We start from the raw sequence: 14813 nt of genomic DNA, 5'->3' as shown, positions 1-14813 counted from the left end.
TGCCTCCTAGATACAAACGTAGCAGACCCGCATCCTCAGTTGCCGCTCGAAAACGCCCAACTGCGCGATCCACCACGGCTCCTCAACCTCCTTCACCTCCTGCACTTCCATTCGACTTTGCCTCATCAGATCAACAAGAAAGGTACACAAAATTATCTCTTCGGCCTATTTTACCGAATAGATTTATTGATGAGACTGCTTTAACACAAGTGGGTCTTAGAGATATTGTGTTAGAACCTCTTAGGCGAATAGGGTGGGGACAGTTTCTTGAAATGAAGGATTTAGTTTATGCTCCATTAACTCTGGAATTTTTAAGTTCTTATTCTTCTTTTATCCGGTTTTTGCCAACATCTCCACCAAGCAAAATTCGTTTTAGGCTTCTTAGTCAGGATTTTGAACTGTCTGTGAATGAAATTAGCCAAATTTTCGGATTCCCCACAGAAAATAGTCAAATTCAAATATCTAGTGATTTTAGTGCACGCAATACTTGGCAAAGTTTTACAGGTGAAGTGAATTATAATCCTAGATATTCGAAGGCGTCCAAATTGAAAAAACCTTCCTTGCGGTATATTCATAAATTTCTGTCAAATACTATTTTTGGAAGGAGTGAAAGTGATGGGGTGTTAGGTTTAAATGAGCTATATTTTCTATGGGCGATTGAAAATGGAGTCTTGTTGAATGTTGGGTATTGGCTATGCCAGAGATTTGCAAAAGTGGCTCGAGCCGACAAAGGAGCTATAATGATGGGGTGTTTTGTGACCCGAATTGCTAGCTATCTACAGGTTTGGAACCCGGCTAGGCCAATTTATGATAGTGTAGGAGGGGGGCGTGGTACCAGGTTAGATGTAGATGTTATGATTCATATGAAGTTGATTGAAAAAGTTGGGGATGCATATCGAGTAGTAGGTGTTCCAGAGCATGATTCTGATGATGAAGGAGCCGAGGCCGTAGGCAGTGCTGACATGGAGGAGGATATCCCTCCACCTTTTGCCTCTTCTTTTGGTGCAGGTACATCCGGTGCTGGTCCATCGTTTCAAGGCACCTCCAACATGTCAAATGATGAAGTCCTTGCAAGGATGATGTCTCGAATGGACCTCTTTGACACGCGCCTTAACGGAATGGAAACAATGATCACAGACCGTTTCCAGTCCATTGAGATCATGAATGGCAGTCTTGACTCTAGGATGGACACCATGCAAGGCCAACTCCAGACCATCCTCCAGCTTCTGCAGCCACCCCCACCACCAGATAATTGACGGATTTCTCATTTTTCATTTTGTTTGGTTTATGTTTATGTTTCTTTTGTTCTAATACATTGTTTTAGTTACTTTCATTTTAACTTGTTTGCTTGTTTGTTTGTTATGTGGATTTTTATAACTTCTTAGTAATTTTTGTTCTTAATGTTTAGTTGCTCCTTTAGCTAAGACACATTCCATAACCTTTCTATTGTATTGTTCAATACAATGTTGGTAAGTTTTCTGCTTCTCTCTTGATGCTTTCTTTCTAAGCAATGCAATAAGTTTGGGGAATTTATACACATTGGGGACAATGTGATTGATTAAATTGGGGGAAGGGAATTTTAGCTAAAAATCTAAATTTTTGTTTTTTGCTTAACATGGTTGGAATGACTACAAGCAAGCTTGACGGTTCTTGTGTCTAGTAATAAGTATTAAACATAATTGTTTCTCAAATCTAGCATATTTTAAGTTTTGAATTTGAAAGTTTGATTTAAACATGTTCATTGATCTAAACTATTTGTTTCTAGATTTTTAAACACTGATTTTTATGAGAGTGATGATGTATAAGTGTGTTTTACTCTAAGTTATTTAAATCTTGGCATTCCTAGAACAAAACTTAGAAATCCCTTCGAGGCGAAAAATTTAAATGTTTACTTTTTGAAAGAGATGATTTAGGCAAATTTTGTTGAAACCTATATTTAGCCTAGACCACCTAAATTAAAAATATGACTCTTGAAACCAACTTTGAAGCCTTAAAACCGTAAAATTTTTTTCTTCACCCTCAATAAACCAAGCCATTAAAGCCAAATTCAAATTTCCTACCCTACGTACAAAGGATTGTATGATTGAAAGATTCGATTTTTAATTAGAATGTAGCAACAAAAGAGGGAGAATTCATCAATTAATACTAGCAAATAAAGAAAAGAAGAAAGAATCAAGAAAGAGGCACATGAAAAGCAATCAAAAGAATTCAAGAAAAATAGAAAAAGACAAGGAAGAAAAATGCCAAAATATTAAGAAAAGACCTTGTCCAAGATGCCTCTAGCTAGTAAGAAAGTTTCAAAACAAGACACTCCCTAGAACTAGAAAAAGTTTAATTAAAATAGCATCTTGAATGTTATACATTCTTTTGTACTCTTTGTCTACATTTTATCCCTTTCTTTGATTAAGCAACGTTTACACCAAGAAAGCCCCATTACAACCCAAAATAAAGACCTTCTGATCTTTTAGTCGAATGCATTTAAATCGTGGAGAAAGGATGACTAATTCTGCATATGGGAATGCCACTTTTGCTCTATCAATTGTCTCATTTTTTTGCCTTAGATGATTCATGTCTTATTTATCATAAATGGAATAAATATTAGTGTTGATAATCTCTCTAAACTTATATTTTACTCAATGAATGTGCTTTATTCAAAAAATAAAAATCAAGCTTAAGTATGAATAGCATGGAGAACAATTGAGTTTATCCACTTATTTACTAATCATGATATCATGAAAAGTTTATTGAGATCAGTTCCAACCATGGTAAGCTAGTGTCATCAAAATATTTTTTTTTTTAGTTTTGTTGCTTGAGGACAAGCAATGGTTTAAGTTTGGGGAATTTTGATAAGTGTTAATTTTATAGTGTTTTTAATATAGTTTTTATTAGATTTTGAGTAAGTTTTTATTACTTTAAATCACTTTTAGTATAATTATGTTCAAAAGTTTCCTTGATCTTTAATCCGCTTGATCTAAGAGAAAATTTCAGGAATTTGGCACAGAAAGAACTTTATAACACAAGGCACTTAACTGGTAGCACGCCCTGGCCGTGCTAAAAGGCACGGCCGTGCTACAAGGGTCCCTAGGCGTGTCAAGCATAGCACGCCCAAGGCAACTTTAGGCAGACTTCCAGAGAAAAGCACGCCCAGCCCGTGCTACCTGGCACGCCCGTGCCTCAATGCTTCACCAGCCCGTGCTACCTAGCACGCCCCGTGTTTCACTGGCCAGACTTCCAGAGGAAAGCACGCCCAGCCCGTGCTACCTGGCACGCCCGTGCCTCAATGCTTCACCAGCCCGTGCTACCTAGCACGCCCGTGCTGCGCAGGCGGAACCAGCGAGAATTTAATGCGCAAATCTAGCTTTTTCTCACATGGGCCGACCTCGGGGAGTTTCCTAAACACACTAAACAAGACCTGGACCTATTCTTGGGGAAAAAGGAGTCCTAATTAAGAAGAAATCAAGAACCTAAACAGTTATGATCTCCTATAAAGGATTTTGCACTAAATAAGGATTCTATTTCCTAAAAGGAGTCAAACTTGCCTTCAAGAACTCTATATAAAGAGAGGAACTTCTCCTAACAAGATATCTCTCGTTTTTTAGGCAATTTCTTTACATAATTCGTTCTCTCTCTCAAGGATTTCAAGCATCAAACAATTGTGCCAAGATTCAAGGAAGCCATCAACATAGTTGTGATACAGTTTTTATTCTAAAACTCTTCATCTTGTTTCTTTCTTTTATTATTGTCTTTAAATATGATGAATGTGCCAAGCATGATTGAGTTTAATTTAATTACTATGTCCAGCTAAACTCTTATACTAGGGATTTGATGTAGCTTAATTCGATTCCAGTTTATGATATTAGATTTGTTTTTCTTTGTTCTCGTTATAAATTATTATTGTGCTTAATGCTTCCAGGCAGAAAATTTCCCCTGGATTGAGTTATTTCAATAACTACATTCGGGAGAAGGGTTATTGATATGAAAAAGATAATAATTTACTTGAGAATAATAACTTGATGCGGAAGCTATATGGTTTGACTCAAGGGAGGTTTTCATAAGTGTGAACCCCTCCCCAAAATGCCATAGGCATGTGAATGCATGTGACTAAAGGAAGAAATGCACGTGAATGTATGAGTCGCCACCTCGTTTAATTGTTTTAGGGTAAACTAGGAAAAACCCTAAGTGACTCCAATTTTAATTAACCTAGTTACTAGATTAATTAGCCCAATGTCTAAGGCGTGGTCTTCGAACCCGAGATGGATCCCGAGACTATGTCATGCTGCTAAACTAACCAAAATGAATGAATGTTTGCTTTGCAAGGAAAATGAAGTAATTGGACCAAATGAAATGTTTGAATGAATTCGACTTGCCACTCGGGGTGAAATCCCGAACGTGCCTACGTACTTCCGTTTGAATGGAAGATCAAAGTCAACGTAGTTCGATAGGCCTCTTTTAGAGGGCTTTGAATGGGGATGCTTTATGCATGAGTGTGTGTATGCTTTGTGCATTTTGTTCAGGCATTGTGCCAAAGAATTGATTGTTTTAGGCATTTTGCCAAAAAGTTTTGATTGGACTTATTTGTGTGCCAGAAAAATGTTGATTGGACTTATTTGTTTGCCAAAAAAAATGAATTAAGGCTTTTAGCCAAAACATTTTGTGATTTAGGCAATTTAATTGCCGAAAAAATTGATTTTAAAGGCTTTTAGCCAAAATGTGTTGATTTGAAAGCTTTTAGCAAAAAGTGCCGATTTAGGCAAGATGTTGCCAAAATTGATTGATGATTTATTTAGGCGACTGTCGCCAAAATTGAATGATTTAAAGCTTTAAAGCCAAAAAGATTGATTTAGTTTTAAGGCATTTTGCCAAAACTTTGATTTAAGCGTTTTATTGCTAAAAAATAACTGATCTTACTTATTGGCAATTTGTTTACCAAAAGTAATTAATCAAACTGCAATGTAGGCAATTTAATGCCAAAAGAACGTGAATAATTTAGGCTACTTAGTCACAATTATTGATGAACTGGACTTAAGCCGAAAATTGTTCGAAATAAAAGCAATCATACCATAGCCATTAATAGACTAGATATTTTAAGCCAATATTGTCGGATTTAGGCTTTAATACCACGATTATTAATTAACCGGGCATTTAGCTTAATCATACTTTAATTGAGGCAATTTACTTGCCTTTATGATGACATGAATGCATTTATGCAGTTGTAGAATTAAAAGGAGTAGAAGAGAAGCATGCATGAAGTGCTAAAATTAAATAGGCAGAGTTTTGTTTACGTACCTGATTTAATCGTCGACCGCTTCTTAACTCCAGGTTAAGCTCCTCGTTAAGGGAATTAATTTTAATTTAATTTTAAGTGACCAAATATCACAACAATAAGATGAAATTAAAATTAAAAAATGCAAGAAAGCAGTAAAGAATCGCAAAGAGCGTAGGGAGAAGGAGCGTCCGTCAACACAGACTGAGTGAGGAAAAAAGGAGGCCCGAGGCCTGTATTTATAGGCGCAAAACGGACTGTTTCCGGTGGCTGGGTCGCCGGATGGACCGCCGGCTCGGCGGCCCGCCCGGCGGCCGGGCCGCCAAGTCTCGGCGGCCGGGCCGCCGGCTGAGCCGCCGGATCGGCGGCCCTCTCGGCGGCCGGGCCGCCGGGTCTCGGCGGCCGGGCCGCCGGGTCTCGGCGGCCGGGCCGCCGGGTCTCAGCGGTCGGGCCGCCGGTTCGTTGGCGGCCTGCCCGGCGGCTGGGCCGCCGGGATGGGCCGCCGGCTCGGCGGCTGGGCCGCCGACTCGGCGGCCTTCCCGCAGCCAAGCGCCGGTCTTTCGGCGGCTGGGCCGCCGGGTCGGCGGCCTTCCCGGCGGCTGAGCCGCCGGGATGGGCCGCCGGCTCGGTGGCTGGCTCCGGTGGCTGAGCCACCGGGGCAGGCAGGTTTATTCCGGGGGCTTTTCCGGGAGTTCCGGACCTCCAAAAAATATTCCGAGACCAGTTCCGAGATCCTCGTAATTTTCCGGACGTTTCAAGTACCATATTGGCATATTTCCGATGAACTTTCCGAAAGGCCTCCGGTCCGGCCGGACTGTTCGCAGTCCGGAAGAAAACAGGCTTTTGAGCCTCAAAATTTGAGTGTTCACAGTTGCCCCCCACCGGCAACCATAAAAATGATTTATGGGCGTCGGTGGTTGTTTGAAGACCAAATTTTAGAGGCGAAAATCAGACGCGTCCGGAAGACCTGCCTTTTAGCCTTTTCCTTATAAATAGCTTAAGAATTCATTTTTCATTCATTCCAAACTTTCAAAAAAAACAAAGAGCTTCTCCAATTCTCTCAACTTTCTCACCATGGCAGGCTATAGCAGTGATGAAGACCTTCTGGAGTCTCTGGGGATCTCCCTTGATGATGCCAATCTGGCGGTGGAAGCTGATACCCACGCCTCCGTGACCGGCATCTTTGCCCAGGTAAGCTCATTTCTCATTTATTTATTTGGGCCTTGGGCCAAAATGTGAATTTTTATTGGGCCTTTAGGCCAAATTGTGATTTTTTGGGCCTTAGGCCAAAGGGGAATTTTATTGGGCCTTAGGCCAGATGTGATTTTTTTGGGCCTTAGGCCAAAATGTGATTTTTTGGGCCTTAGGCCGAACAATGAATTTTATTGGGCCTTAGGCCAAATGTGAATTTTATCGGGCCTTAGGCCAAATGTGAATTTTTTGTTGGGCCTTAGGCCAAATTGTGATTTTTTGGGCCTTAGGCCAAAATTGTAATTTTTTGCTCATTATGTTTATCAGTATGCATGCTAGGAAAGCACTAAGATATTACCCTTAGTAAGGAACCGAGGAGTAACTCTTAGGTCATTTTACCTTTTAGGATTGCCGTATTAAGTTGGATGTCGGCGAGAGTTCAATAGCTGGAATTCCGCCCGAAATTCTTGATTACAGCCACCCGGTGGGTGCAATTATCCGCCCGTCTTATCTGGGTTATCTAAGACACCTTGACATGGCTCGGAACAATCACAAGGAATTATTGGGTGCTTTGGCCGAGAGGTGGTGGGACACTACCAACACCTTCCACTTTTCTTGGGGCGAGCTGACAATGACTCCTACGGATTTTTCTGTGATTTCCGGGATCCCTTTCGGAGTTCGACCGATTGAGCTGTATGATGATTGGAGGTCTGAGATCTCCTCTGACCGAATGTTGGAGTTGATTGGGCTGGACCTGCCCCGGATTGTCGAGCCTGGCACTGTTTCTCCCGCGTTGAGCATTTCTAGGCGCTGGTTATCCCTCCAGGCCCCTGACATCTATGCTAGATTTGGGCGGGGAGAGTTGACGGCTACTCAGGTAGCCAGATTTACCTTGCTGCTATTATTTGCTTCGACCTTCTGGTCCAACAGAAAAGAGAGATTTAACCCCTCTATCTTGAAGAGTTTGGAGAATCTGGCCCATTTAAAGGAGTATGACTGGGCTGGTGCTATTCTGAGCCGCACGTATGATGATATGTGTGCTCTGAGTCGAGGTCACTGCAAACTCAGCGGAACTTACTACTTCTGGGAGGTAATGTAAGGAACATTCTCCTTTTCCTACATCTGGATTTTTCTTTTTTCACTGACTCTTCTTTTTTTTTCTTTCTTCTTTTACACAGAATTGGGCATTCGAATACTTTCCTTACACTCGCCCCGAGCTGCTTCAGCCTGACCTTGAATTGGGGCTGGCACCTTTGGCTTGGAGATGGTACAAATCACGTCTTCATGCTGTTCGGCGCAAGAAATCGCTGAAGGAACTGAGAGCCTTCTTTGATACATGCTCTTTGGAACTGGTATGTGCTTTAATGATTTTAGATATGTTAAATAAAAATGATTTATTAACATAAAAATCTTGTAGGCTGAAGTGGGGCCAATGACTGCCCGTCTACAGAGCTGGATTCAGGCTGATTCTGGCTTCCAGCGGTCAGACACTTTGACTCAGCGGAGGGTGGTTCTGTCGCATCCATTCTTACGCCGATATTACTTGGGCGAAAGAGTGGACATCCAAATAAGAGGCTGCCGTTCTGTCCCTTATCCCCCTCCCACTGACATGCGAGCGGGCAAACAGATGGTGCTCACTGCTACTCATACCGAGGGCATTCCATACTTGGAATTCGTTATGGAGGGAGATTATGATGAATTCTGCCGCATTACTTTAATGCAGCCCATTGGATCTCGTCTTGATGATTTCCAAGGACCGGCTCCTTCTCAGCCGTTCGGCACTCGTTCTTCCCGAGCTTCGGGTCCTTCAACTAGGACTCCAAGGAGGAGGCCTGTGACTGATCCTACTTCTTCTACTCCGGTTGGGGGTTCTTCGCAGGCCGGGCCTAGCCGACCGGCAGGCCCTTCTAGGGCTCCTCGGGCCATTCTGGAGGCTACCGGGCCGCTTCATCCGGATCTGGTTAATCTCCGCCTACCCTACAGTATTTCCCACTTTGTACCCGACGGCCCTCCAGCTACTCGAGAAGTCTCCCTGGAGGGTGTGGATCGCCTGGCTCTTCCTTCCGAGGACATTACTGAGGTAAAACCTGATACATCTCTCACAAAAAGGATTTGTAAGAGCTTTGATATTGACTCGTGTCTTTCTCTGTATAACTTTCAGGTTCCTGTCGGGTTGGTTAATCAGATGATGGAGCTGATTCTTGGATTGCAGCAAGAAGTGGCTGTGGCCTGGACTCAGATGGCCTTTGATGATCAGAGGAGGAGGAGGCCCCGCCGCTGATAGCTTCTGCTCTACCTTTTTATTGCTGTACTGAACTTTTGTCTGTACCTGCACTTGATATGTATCTTGTACTGAACTTTTGTACCTGCACTTGATATGTATCTTGTACTGAGCTTTATCTGTACCTGCACTTGATCAGTACTAACAAAACTTGACAAAAAAAAAAAAAAAAACATGTATGCATGGTTTATTAGGTCTGAGAGGAAAAGAGAGAAAAAACAAAAAGGATTTTATTTCAGTTTCTCTCTCTCTTTTTTTTTTTTTTTTTTTTTTTTTTTTCAGTCTTTCATTATTTTTATTTATTTATCATTTTTCTTTTTAGGAAAGATAACATAAAACAAGAAAGAAAAGAACAATGAATCCCTTCTATAACCATAGCATGCACAGCTGGACTAGGAGTCTCTCCAAAGTTGAAAAGATCAATCTGGGGAGGTACGGTCTTTCTCCTGCCATTACTCTCAGAGGTGTGGTAATTGATTGGGATTTTTTGAGGGCCTGCATTAGATTTTGGGACCCCGAGGCCCACGTTTTCCGGTTCGGGGCCATGATGGAAGAGATGTGCCCTCTTTTTGAGGAGTTTTGTGCCATTGTGGGATGTGACCCTAATGCCCCTTTGGTCAGGCATGAGATAAAAGCTGGGTATATTAGATCGTTTGAGACCCTGTTTCGATTCAGCCGGCCCCAAGCTAGAGCTATGATCGTTAATGACCAGAAAGCGATCCTGCTGCCCCTGATTGATGAGTTCTCAGAGGCTCAACCAGATGACCCAAACCGGATGAGGCTGAGGATGCGGGCTTTAGTTTTCTGTTTGTTGGCTGGCTTCTTGTTTAACCGGGATCCAGGCTTCGGGGATCTGCGCCTTTGTCCCATGGTTTGGCAAATGGAAGACATGGGTTGCATCGGTGGTCTCGTACTGGCAGAGACTATTAGGAGCCTCGACAGGGCTGCTTTAGGGTTTGAGGAATGGACAGTCTCTCCCATCATTCTCCAGGTATTTCCCTTTACTACCTTTCCCATTTCCTTTTCCTTTTATTATTTCATTGTAATAGAAAGGATCCATTACTCAGGTATGGTTGAGGGACCATCTCCAAGTGGTTGCCGCTCCTACTCTTTTACCCTACAATCCTTCTCAGTATCGTACCCGGAGGATCTTAATCACACGCCCTTCTACTGATGCATGGACTTCATGGCTGATTGAGTTGGGCCCCGATGAGATATTGTGGTTCGTTCCTTGGTACAATGTTACCCGTTTCATCCAGGTCAGCTTTCGCCATTCTCGGGTTTATCTTCTGGGCCTCACCCATTGTACTTGGTACTGCGCTTTGCGCGTTTTAAGACAAATGGGGATAGATCAAACTGTTCCGGTTATAGATGACTTTTCAGCTGATTCGGCCATCACTCCAGGTGTTACCCGAGCTGTCCTTAGGGCTTGGGTAAGAGATCATCAAATGGTTAGGCCTTTGCCTAACCCTGCCAGTGTTCAGACTTCTCCTGAGTATCGGGCTTGGTTTATTACTACTGTCTGGCCAATTAAGAGACCAAGGAGGACTGCACTGCTGAGCGTACTCGAAGGTTGGGTTCAGGCTGATGCTGAGGATGAGGTTGGGACTGGTGAGGAGATTATGTTGGCTCCTCGGACCGGCGAGGCTGGGCAGATAGGAGACTCAGAGGATGCCGCCCCGCGGAGGCGACGGGATGCCTAGACTTCTATAGGCTTTTTGGACTTTCATTGTTGTTTGATCTTTATTTGGGATTTTGGATTTTTGGATGTATGTTTTATACTTTTGTCTTGGACTTAGCTTTATTTTGGATTCCTTCATTTTCTTGACTTTATTGCTTAAATTGAGAATGTTGTTTAGCTTTCCAAGCATTTTCCAACTTTATTTATTTAAGCTCTAATTTTTGCCTAAACCGCCCTTTCGGGTTTTCAGCTTAGCGAGCTACCCACTTTTGCCTAAGCTGCCCTTTCGGGTTTTCAGCTTAGCGGGCCCCGACTTTTGCCTAAGTCGCCCTTTCGGGTTTTCAACTTAGCGGGTTTTTTCTTATTTTCCTTTTTCTTTTTTTTTTGGCAAAGAAGCATGAAATTTGTGAAATGACGATTTTTTTTTACTAATGCTTAGACCGCACCCAATGAGGGTTGCCTACATATCTCCGATATATAATTTCTTTTTTCCAAAGAGAATCAGGCCTAATGTAGTTCATTTACATCATGCAATGATTACACATAATATCTTTTCAACTGTTCTAAATTACATGGATTTGTAAATTCCAAACCATCTAAATCAGTCAAGACGACGGCTCCGCCGGATAATATCTTCTTCAACACATAGGGCCCGGCCCAATGAGGACGGAACTTCCCACGTGGGTCTATGATTGGCTGTCTAATTTCTTTCAGAACCAAACAACCTTCTTCGAGTTTCCGATTTTTAACCTTTTTATTAAAATGCCGCGCTATTCTCCTTTGATAAACTTGAGTCTGGTGGATTGCTCGCAATCGCTTTTCGTCCATACCCAAGAGTTGCATATGATAATTCTCGGCCCAATCTGCTTCGCTGATCTGGCTTTCTCGGATAATTCTTGCCGACTGAACTTCCAGCTCAATAGGCAGCACTGCTTCCATACCATACACTAAGGAATACGGGGTTGCCCCGGTAGGCGCTCTGATGGAGGTCCTGTATCCCCACAAGGCAAATGGTAACTGTTCGGGCCATGCCCTATGCTTCTGCACCGTCTTCTGCAAAATGACCTTTATGGCCTTGTTTACAGCCTCAACGGCCCCGTTCGTTTGTGGACGGTAGGGAGAGGACTTATGATGCTGGATCTTCTTTCGCTTCAGCAGGTCTGAAAACTCGTTTTGAAAATGAGATCCATTATCAGTGATAATCTCGAATGGTGTTCCATACCGACAAAGGATGTTGGTACGAACGAACTGTGCTGCCTTCTTGGCATTCAAAACCGAATAGGAGGCTGCCTCGATCCACTTTGTGAAATAATCAACAGCAACCAGGATAAATTGGTGGCCATTAGAGGCCTTCGGATGGATCTTTCCAATTATGTCTATGCCCCAAGTTGCGAAAGGCCATGGCGAGGCTATGGGATTCAGATTGATCGGAGGCTGCCTTTGCAGTTTAGCGAAGATTTGACACTCGTGGCATTTCCGTGTGTGCCTCACACAATCTTCGTTCATAGTTGACCAGTAATAACCCAGGTTCATAATTTTCCGAGCCAGGGCCATCCCATGCATGTGTGGACCAGATTCCCCATTATGTAAGGAATCCATGATGGTTTGAGCCTCTTCTTCGTCTACGCACTTCAGGTGCAAGCCATTCCAACTTCTTTTGTACAGAATTCCCTCAGTAAGGAAATATCCAGATGCTAACTGTCTCAATGTCCGTTGATCAGTTTTAGTGGATCCCTCTGGATAGGCTTCACCCTGAAGATAATTCTGTATATCCCAGTACCAAGGCTTGTCATCCACCAAATTCATAACGTGTGCTGGCTGTTTCTGTAGCCGGACTGTCAGAGGTCGAATGACTTGGTCTCCCTCTATATTAACCATGGAGGCCAAAGTAGCTAGGGCATCGGCAAACTGATTCTTGGCTCGCGGCAGGTAGTGGAACGATAACTCCTCAAACTGCTGAGCCAATTCGTCCAAACGTTGTAGGTAAGGAACCAAACGTTCTTCTTTAATCTTCCATTTCCTTAGGGCTTGGGAGACTATTAGGTTGGAATCTCCGAAAACCCTGAGGAATTTTATTCCCTCTTCAAGGGCCGCTTCTAACCCCTTGATGCAAGCTTCATATTCGGCTTCGTTGTTGGTGCAAGCGAAATCTAGTTTAACTGCAATTGGGATGTATTCTCCACAAGGAGTTTTGAATACAACTCCAACCCCATTTCCATGATAGTTCGAAGCTCCATCGAAGTACATCTCCCAGGCTTCGCTTTCCAAGCTTAACAAGTCCTCATCGGGAAATTCCACCTCCGGCATTTGGTCTTCGATCGGTAATTCCGCTAATTGATCAGGTAAAGCTCCGCCCTTCACTGCCTTTCTTTGTACAAATTTCAGGTCATAGGCTGCGAGCACTGACACCCACTTAGCCATCTTACAGTCTAGAACCGGCCTCTCCATAAGGAATTTCAAGGGGTTCGATTCAGAAATAACATGCGTAGTGTAAGATGAGAGGTAATGCTGCAGCTTTGTACATGCCCAGACCAGAGCCAAACACAGCTTCTCTATTTTATTATATTTCAATTCGTATTCTAGCATCCTCTTGCTGAGGTAATACACGGCATTTTCTACCCTTGTATCTTCTGCTTGCTGAGCTAACATTGCACCCATAGCTTCCTCTGTCACTGATAGGTACAATAGCAAAGGCTTTCCTAGCCTTGGTGGTTGTAAAACAGGTGGGGATAGCAGGTATTGCTTGACTTGATCAAAAGCTTTCTGACAATCCTCGTTCCATTTGACCGCTACTCCTTTCCTGAGTAGTTTGAAAATAGGACCACAAGTATCAGCCAACTGATTGATGAACCGACTGATGTATTGTAGCCTACCCAGAAAACCTCGTACTTCCTTCTCGGTCCGTGGTGCTGGCATTCCTAAAATGGCCTTGGCTTTCGACGGATCAATTTCTATGCCCTTGTGACTGACCAAATGCCCCAGAAACACTCCAGATGTAGCTCCAAAGAGGCACTTTGCTGGATTGAGCTTTAGGTTGTACTTTCGAAGTCTAAAGAAGAACTTCTCAAGTGCTGTTGTATGTTCTTCAGTTGTTTTTGATTTAACCACCATATCATCCACATACACTTCTACCTCTTTGTGAATCATATCGTGGAAGATGGTCGTTGCCATTCTTTGGTAAGTTGCCCCGGCATTTTTGAGCCCAAAAGGCATAACCCTGTAACAGTAAGTTCCCCATTTTGTGATGAATGCCGTCTTCTCTTTGTCTGGCGGATGCATCATTATTTGGTTATATCCGACTGCGAGATCAGTCAAGGAGACCATCTCATGTCCAGCCATTCGGTCCACCAATAGGTCGATATGTGGCAGGGGAAAATCGTCCTTCGGACATGCTCTGTTCAAGTCCCGGTAATCCACACACATTCGCACCTTTCCATCCTTCTTAGGAACTGGCACTATGTTTGCTAACCAAGTCGGGTAGGCAATGGGTTCTATGAACTTGTTTTCCAATTGCTTAGCTACTTCCTCCTTGATCTTCAAGGACCACTCCGTCTTTAGCTTCCTTAGCTTTTGCTTCACTGGCTTAGCCTCTGGATATACTGGAATTTTGTGCACCACTATTGCTGGGTCAATTCCCGTGATGTCACTGGCCCTCCACATAAAACAATCAGCAAATTTCTTCAAACATTCACTGACCTGTTCCCTGTTCATGCAATCAGATGCAATGTATGTGTGTTCATTTTCTTCTTTGCCGATTATTATTTTTACTTTTTCATTTTTTACTTCATTTATCTGATTATTTTTGCTTGGAAATGCTTGGAAAAATAAACACACGGGGTAATCAAGAATTTGCAGGCCTTTATTACATATGACGGAATCGTCTTCAAAGGTTACATCGAATTTGACATCTGGATCTTCTAGATCCGACACTGACGACTCAGAAGTGGAACTGGTTCTTGACTCGGTTTCCGACTCAGACTCAGACTCAGACTCAATACAGGACTTGACTATGGACTCTGGTGCTAGGTTTGACTCGGGAAGGGGTTTATCAGCGGTGCGCTCCTCCTTGACGTACCAATTGGTGAGAGGCCCTTCGTTCGGCTTGATCAGGTTGTGCAGGTCTTGATTCCCATCATTTCCTGTAATGACCGCAACCTCATCAAAGAGACTAGGCTGCATGAAGTCTTCCACTTCTAGTTCAGTTACCGTTTCGGGCTCTTCAGATAAACCTTTTAGGTCCAGGATACGGATGTCATTCATTTCTAGGAACAGTTCGAAAGGATCGATCAGTTCCTGGTCAGCCATAATAGCATTTACCCCGTGATTTGGTAAGGGATTGGTGCTAATGTTGGGCTTACTTCTTGGGATGATTGAACCGTCGTCTACCAGGTCTTGGA

At 43.1% G+C, this 14813-nt stretch overlaps 2 protein-coding genes across 2 annotated transcripts; both read left to right on the top strand.

Annotated features, from left to right (window-relative positions):
* The first annotated feature begins 5962 nt into the window (after positions 1 to 5962).
* On the top strand, positions 5963 to 8893 carry LOC149494788 (uncharacterized). The gene is made up of 5 exons (XM_089723800.1): positions 5963 to 6454; positions 6861 to 7544; positions 7633 to 7806; positions 7872 to 8534; positions 8616 to 8893. The coding sequence occupies exons 1-5, from the start codon at positions 6338 to 6340 to the stop codon at positions 8733 to 8735; spliced, it is 1758 nt and encodes a 585-aa protein (XP_089579926.1). The 5' UTR covers positions 5963 to 6337; the 3' UTR covers positions 8736 to 8893.
* Positions 8894 to 9063: 170 nt separating this feature from the next.
* On the top strand, positions 9064 to 10523 carry LOC149494787 (uncharacterized). Its single transcript, XM_089723801.1, has 2 exons — positions 9064 to 9726; positions 9803 to 10523. The coding sequence occupies exons 1-2, from the start codon at positions 9091 to 9093 to the stop codon at positions 10436 to 10438; spliced, it is 1272 nt and encodes a 423-aa protein (XP_089579927.1). The 5' UTR covers positions 9064 to 9090; the 3' UTR covers positions 10439 to 10523.
* Positions 10524 to 14813: the final 4290 nt, after the last annotated feature.

This window comes from Jatropha curcas, chromosome 7 (genome assembly GCF_041381405.1).
Source record: "Jatropha curcas cultivar XTBG-Jc1 chromosome 7, XTBG_Jcur_1.0, whole genome shotgun sequence".
NCBI lineage: Eukaryota > Viridiplantae > Streptophyta > Magnoliopsida > Malpighiales > Euphorbiaceae > Jatropha > Jatropha curcas.
Note: the sequence above shows the minus strand (reverse complement) of the source record. Positions and strands in the feature narration are given on the sequence as shown.

Excerpts from the sequence above, each read along its gene's own strand:
- LOC149494788 (XM_089723800.1), top strand. The coding sequence starts at position 6,338 with ATGGCAGGCTATAGCAGTGATGAAGACCTTCTGGAGTCTCTGGGGATC. Across the intron at positions 6,455-6,860 it reads TGACCGGCATCTTTGCCCAG|GATTGCCGTATTAAGTTGGA; the intron begins GTAAGCTCATTT and ends TTTACCTTTTAG. Across the intron at positions 7,545-7,632 it reads GAACTTACTACTTCTGGGAG|AATTGGGCATTCGAATACTT; the intron begins GTAATGTAAGGA and ends TCTTTTACACAG.
- LOC149494787 (XM_089723801.1), top strand. The coding sequence starts at position 9,091 with ATGAATCCCTTCTATAACCATAGCATGCACAGCTGGACTAGGAGTCTC. Across the intron at positions 9,727-9,802 it reads TCTCTCCCATCATTCTCCAG|GTATGGTTGAGGGACCATCT; the intron begins GTATTTCCCTTT and ends TCCATTACTCAG.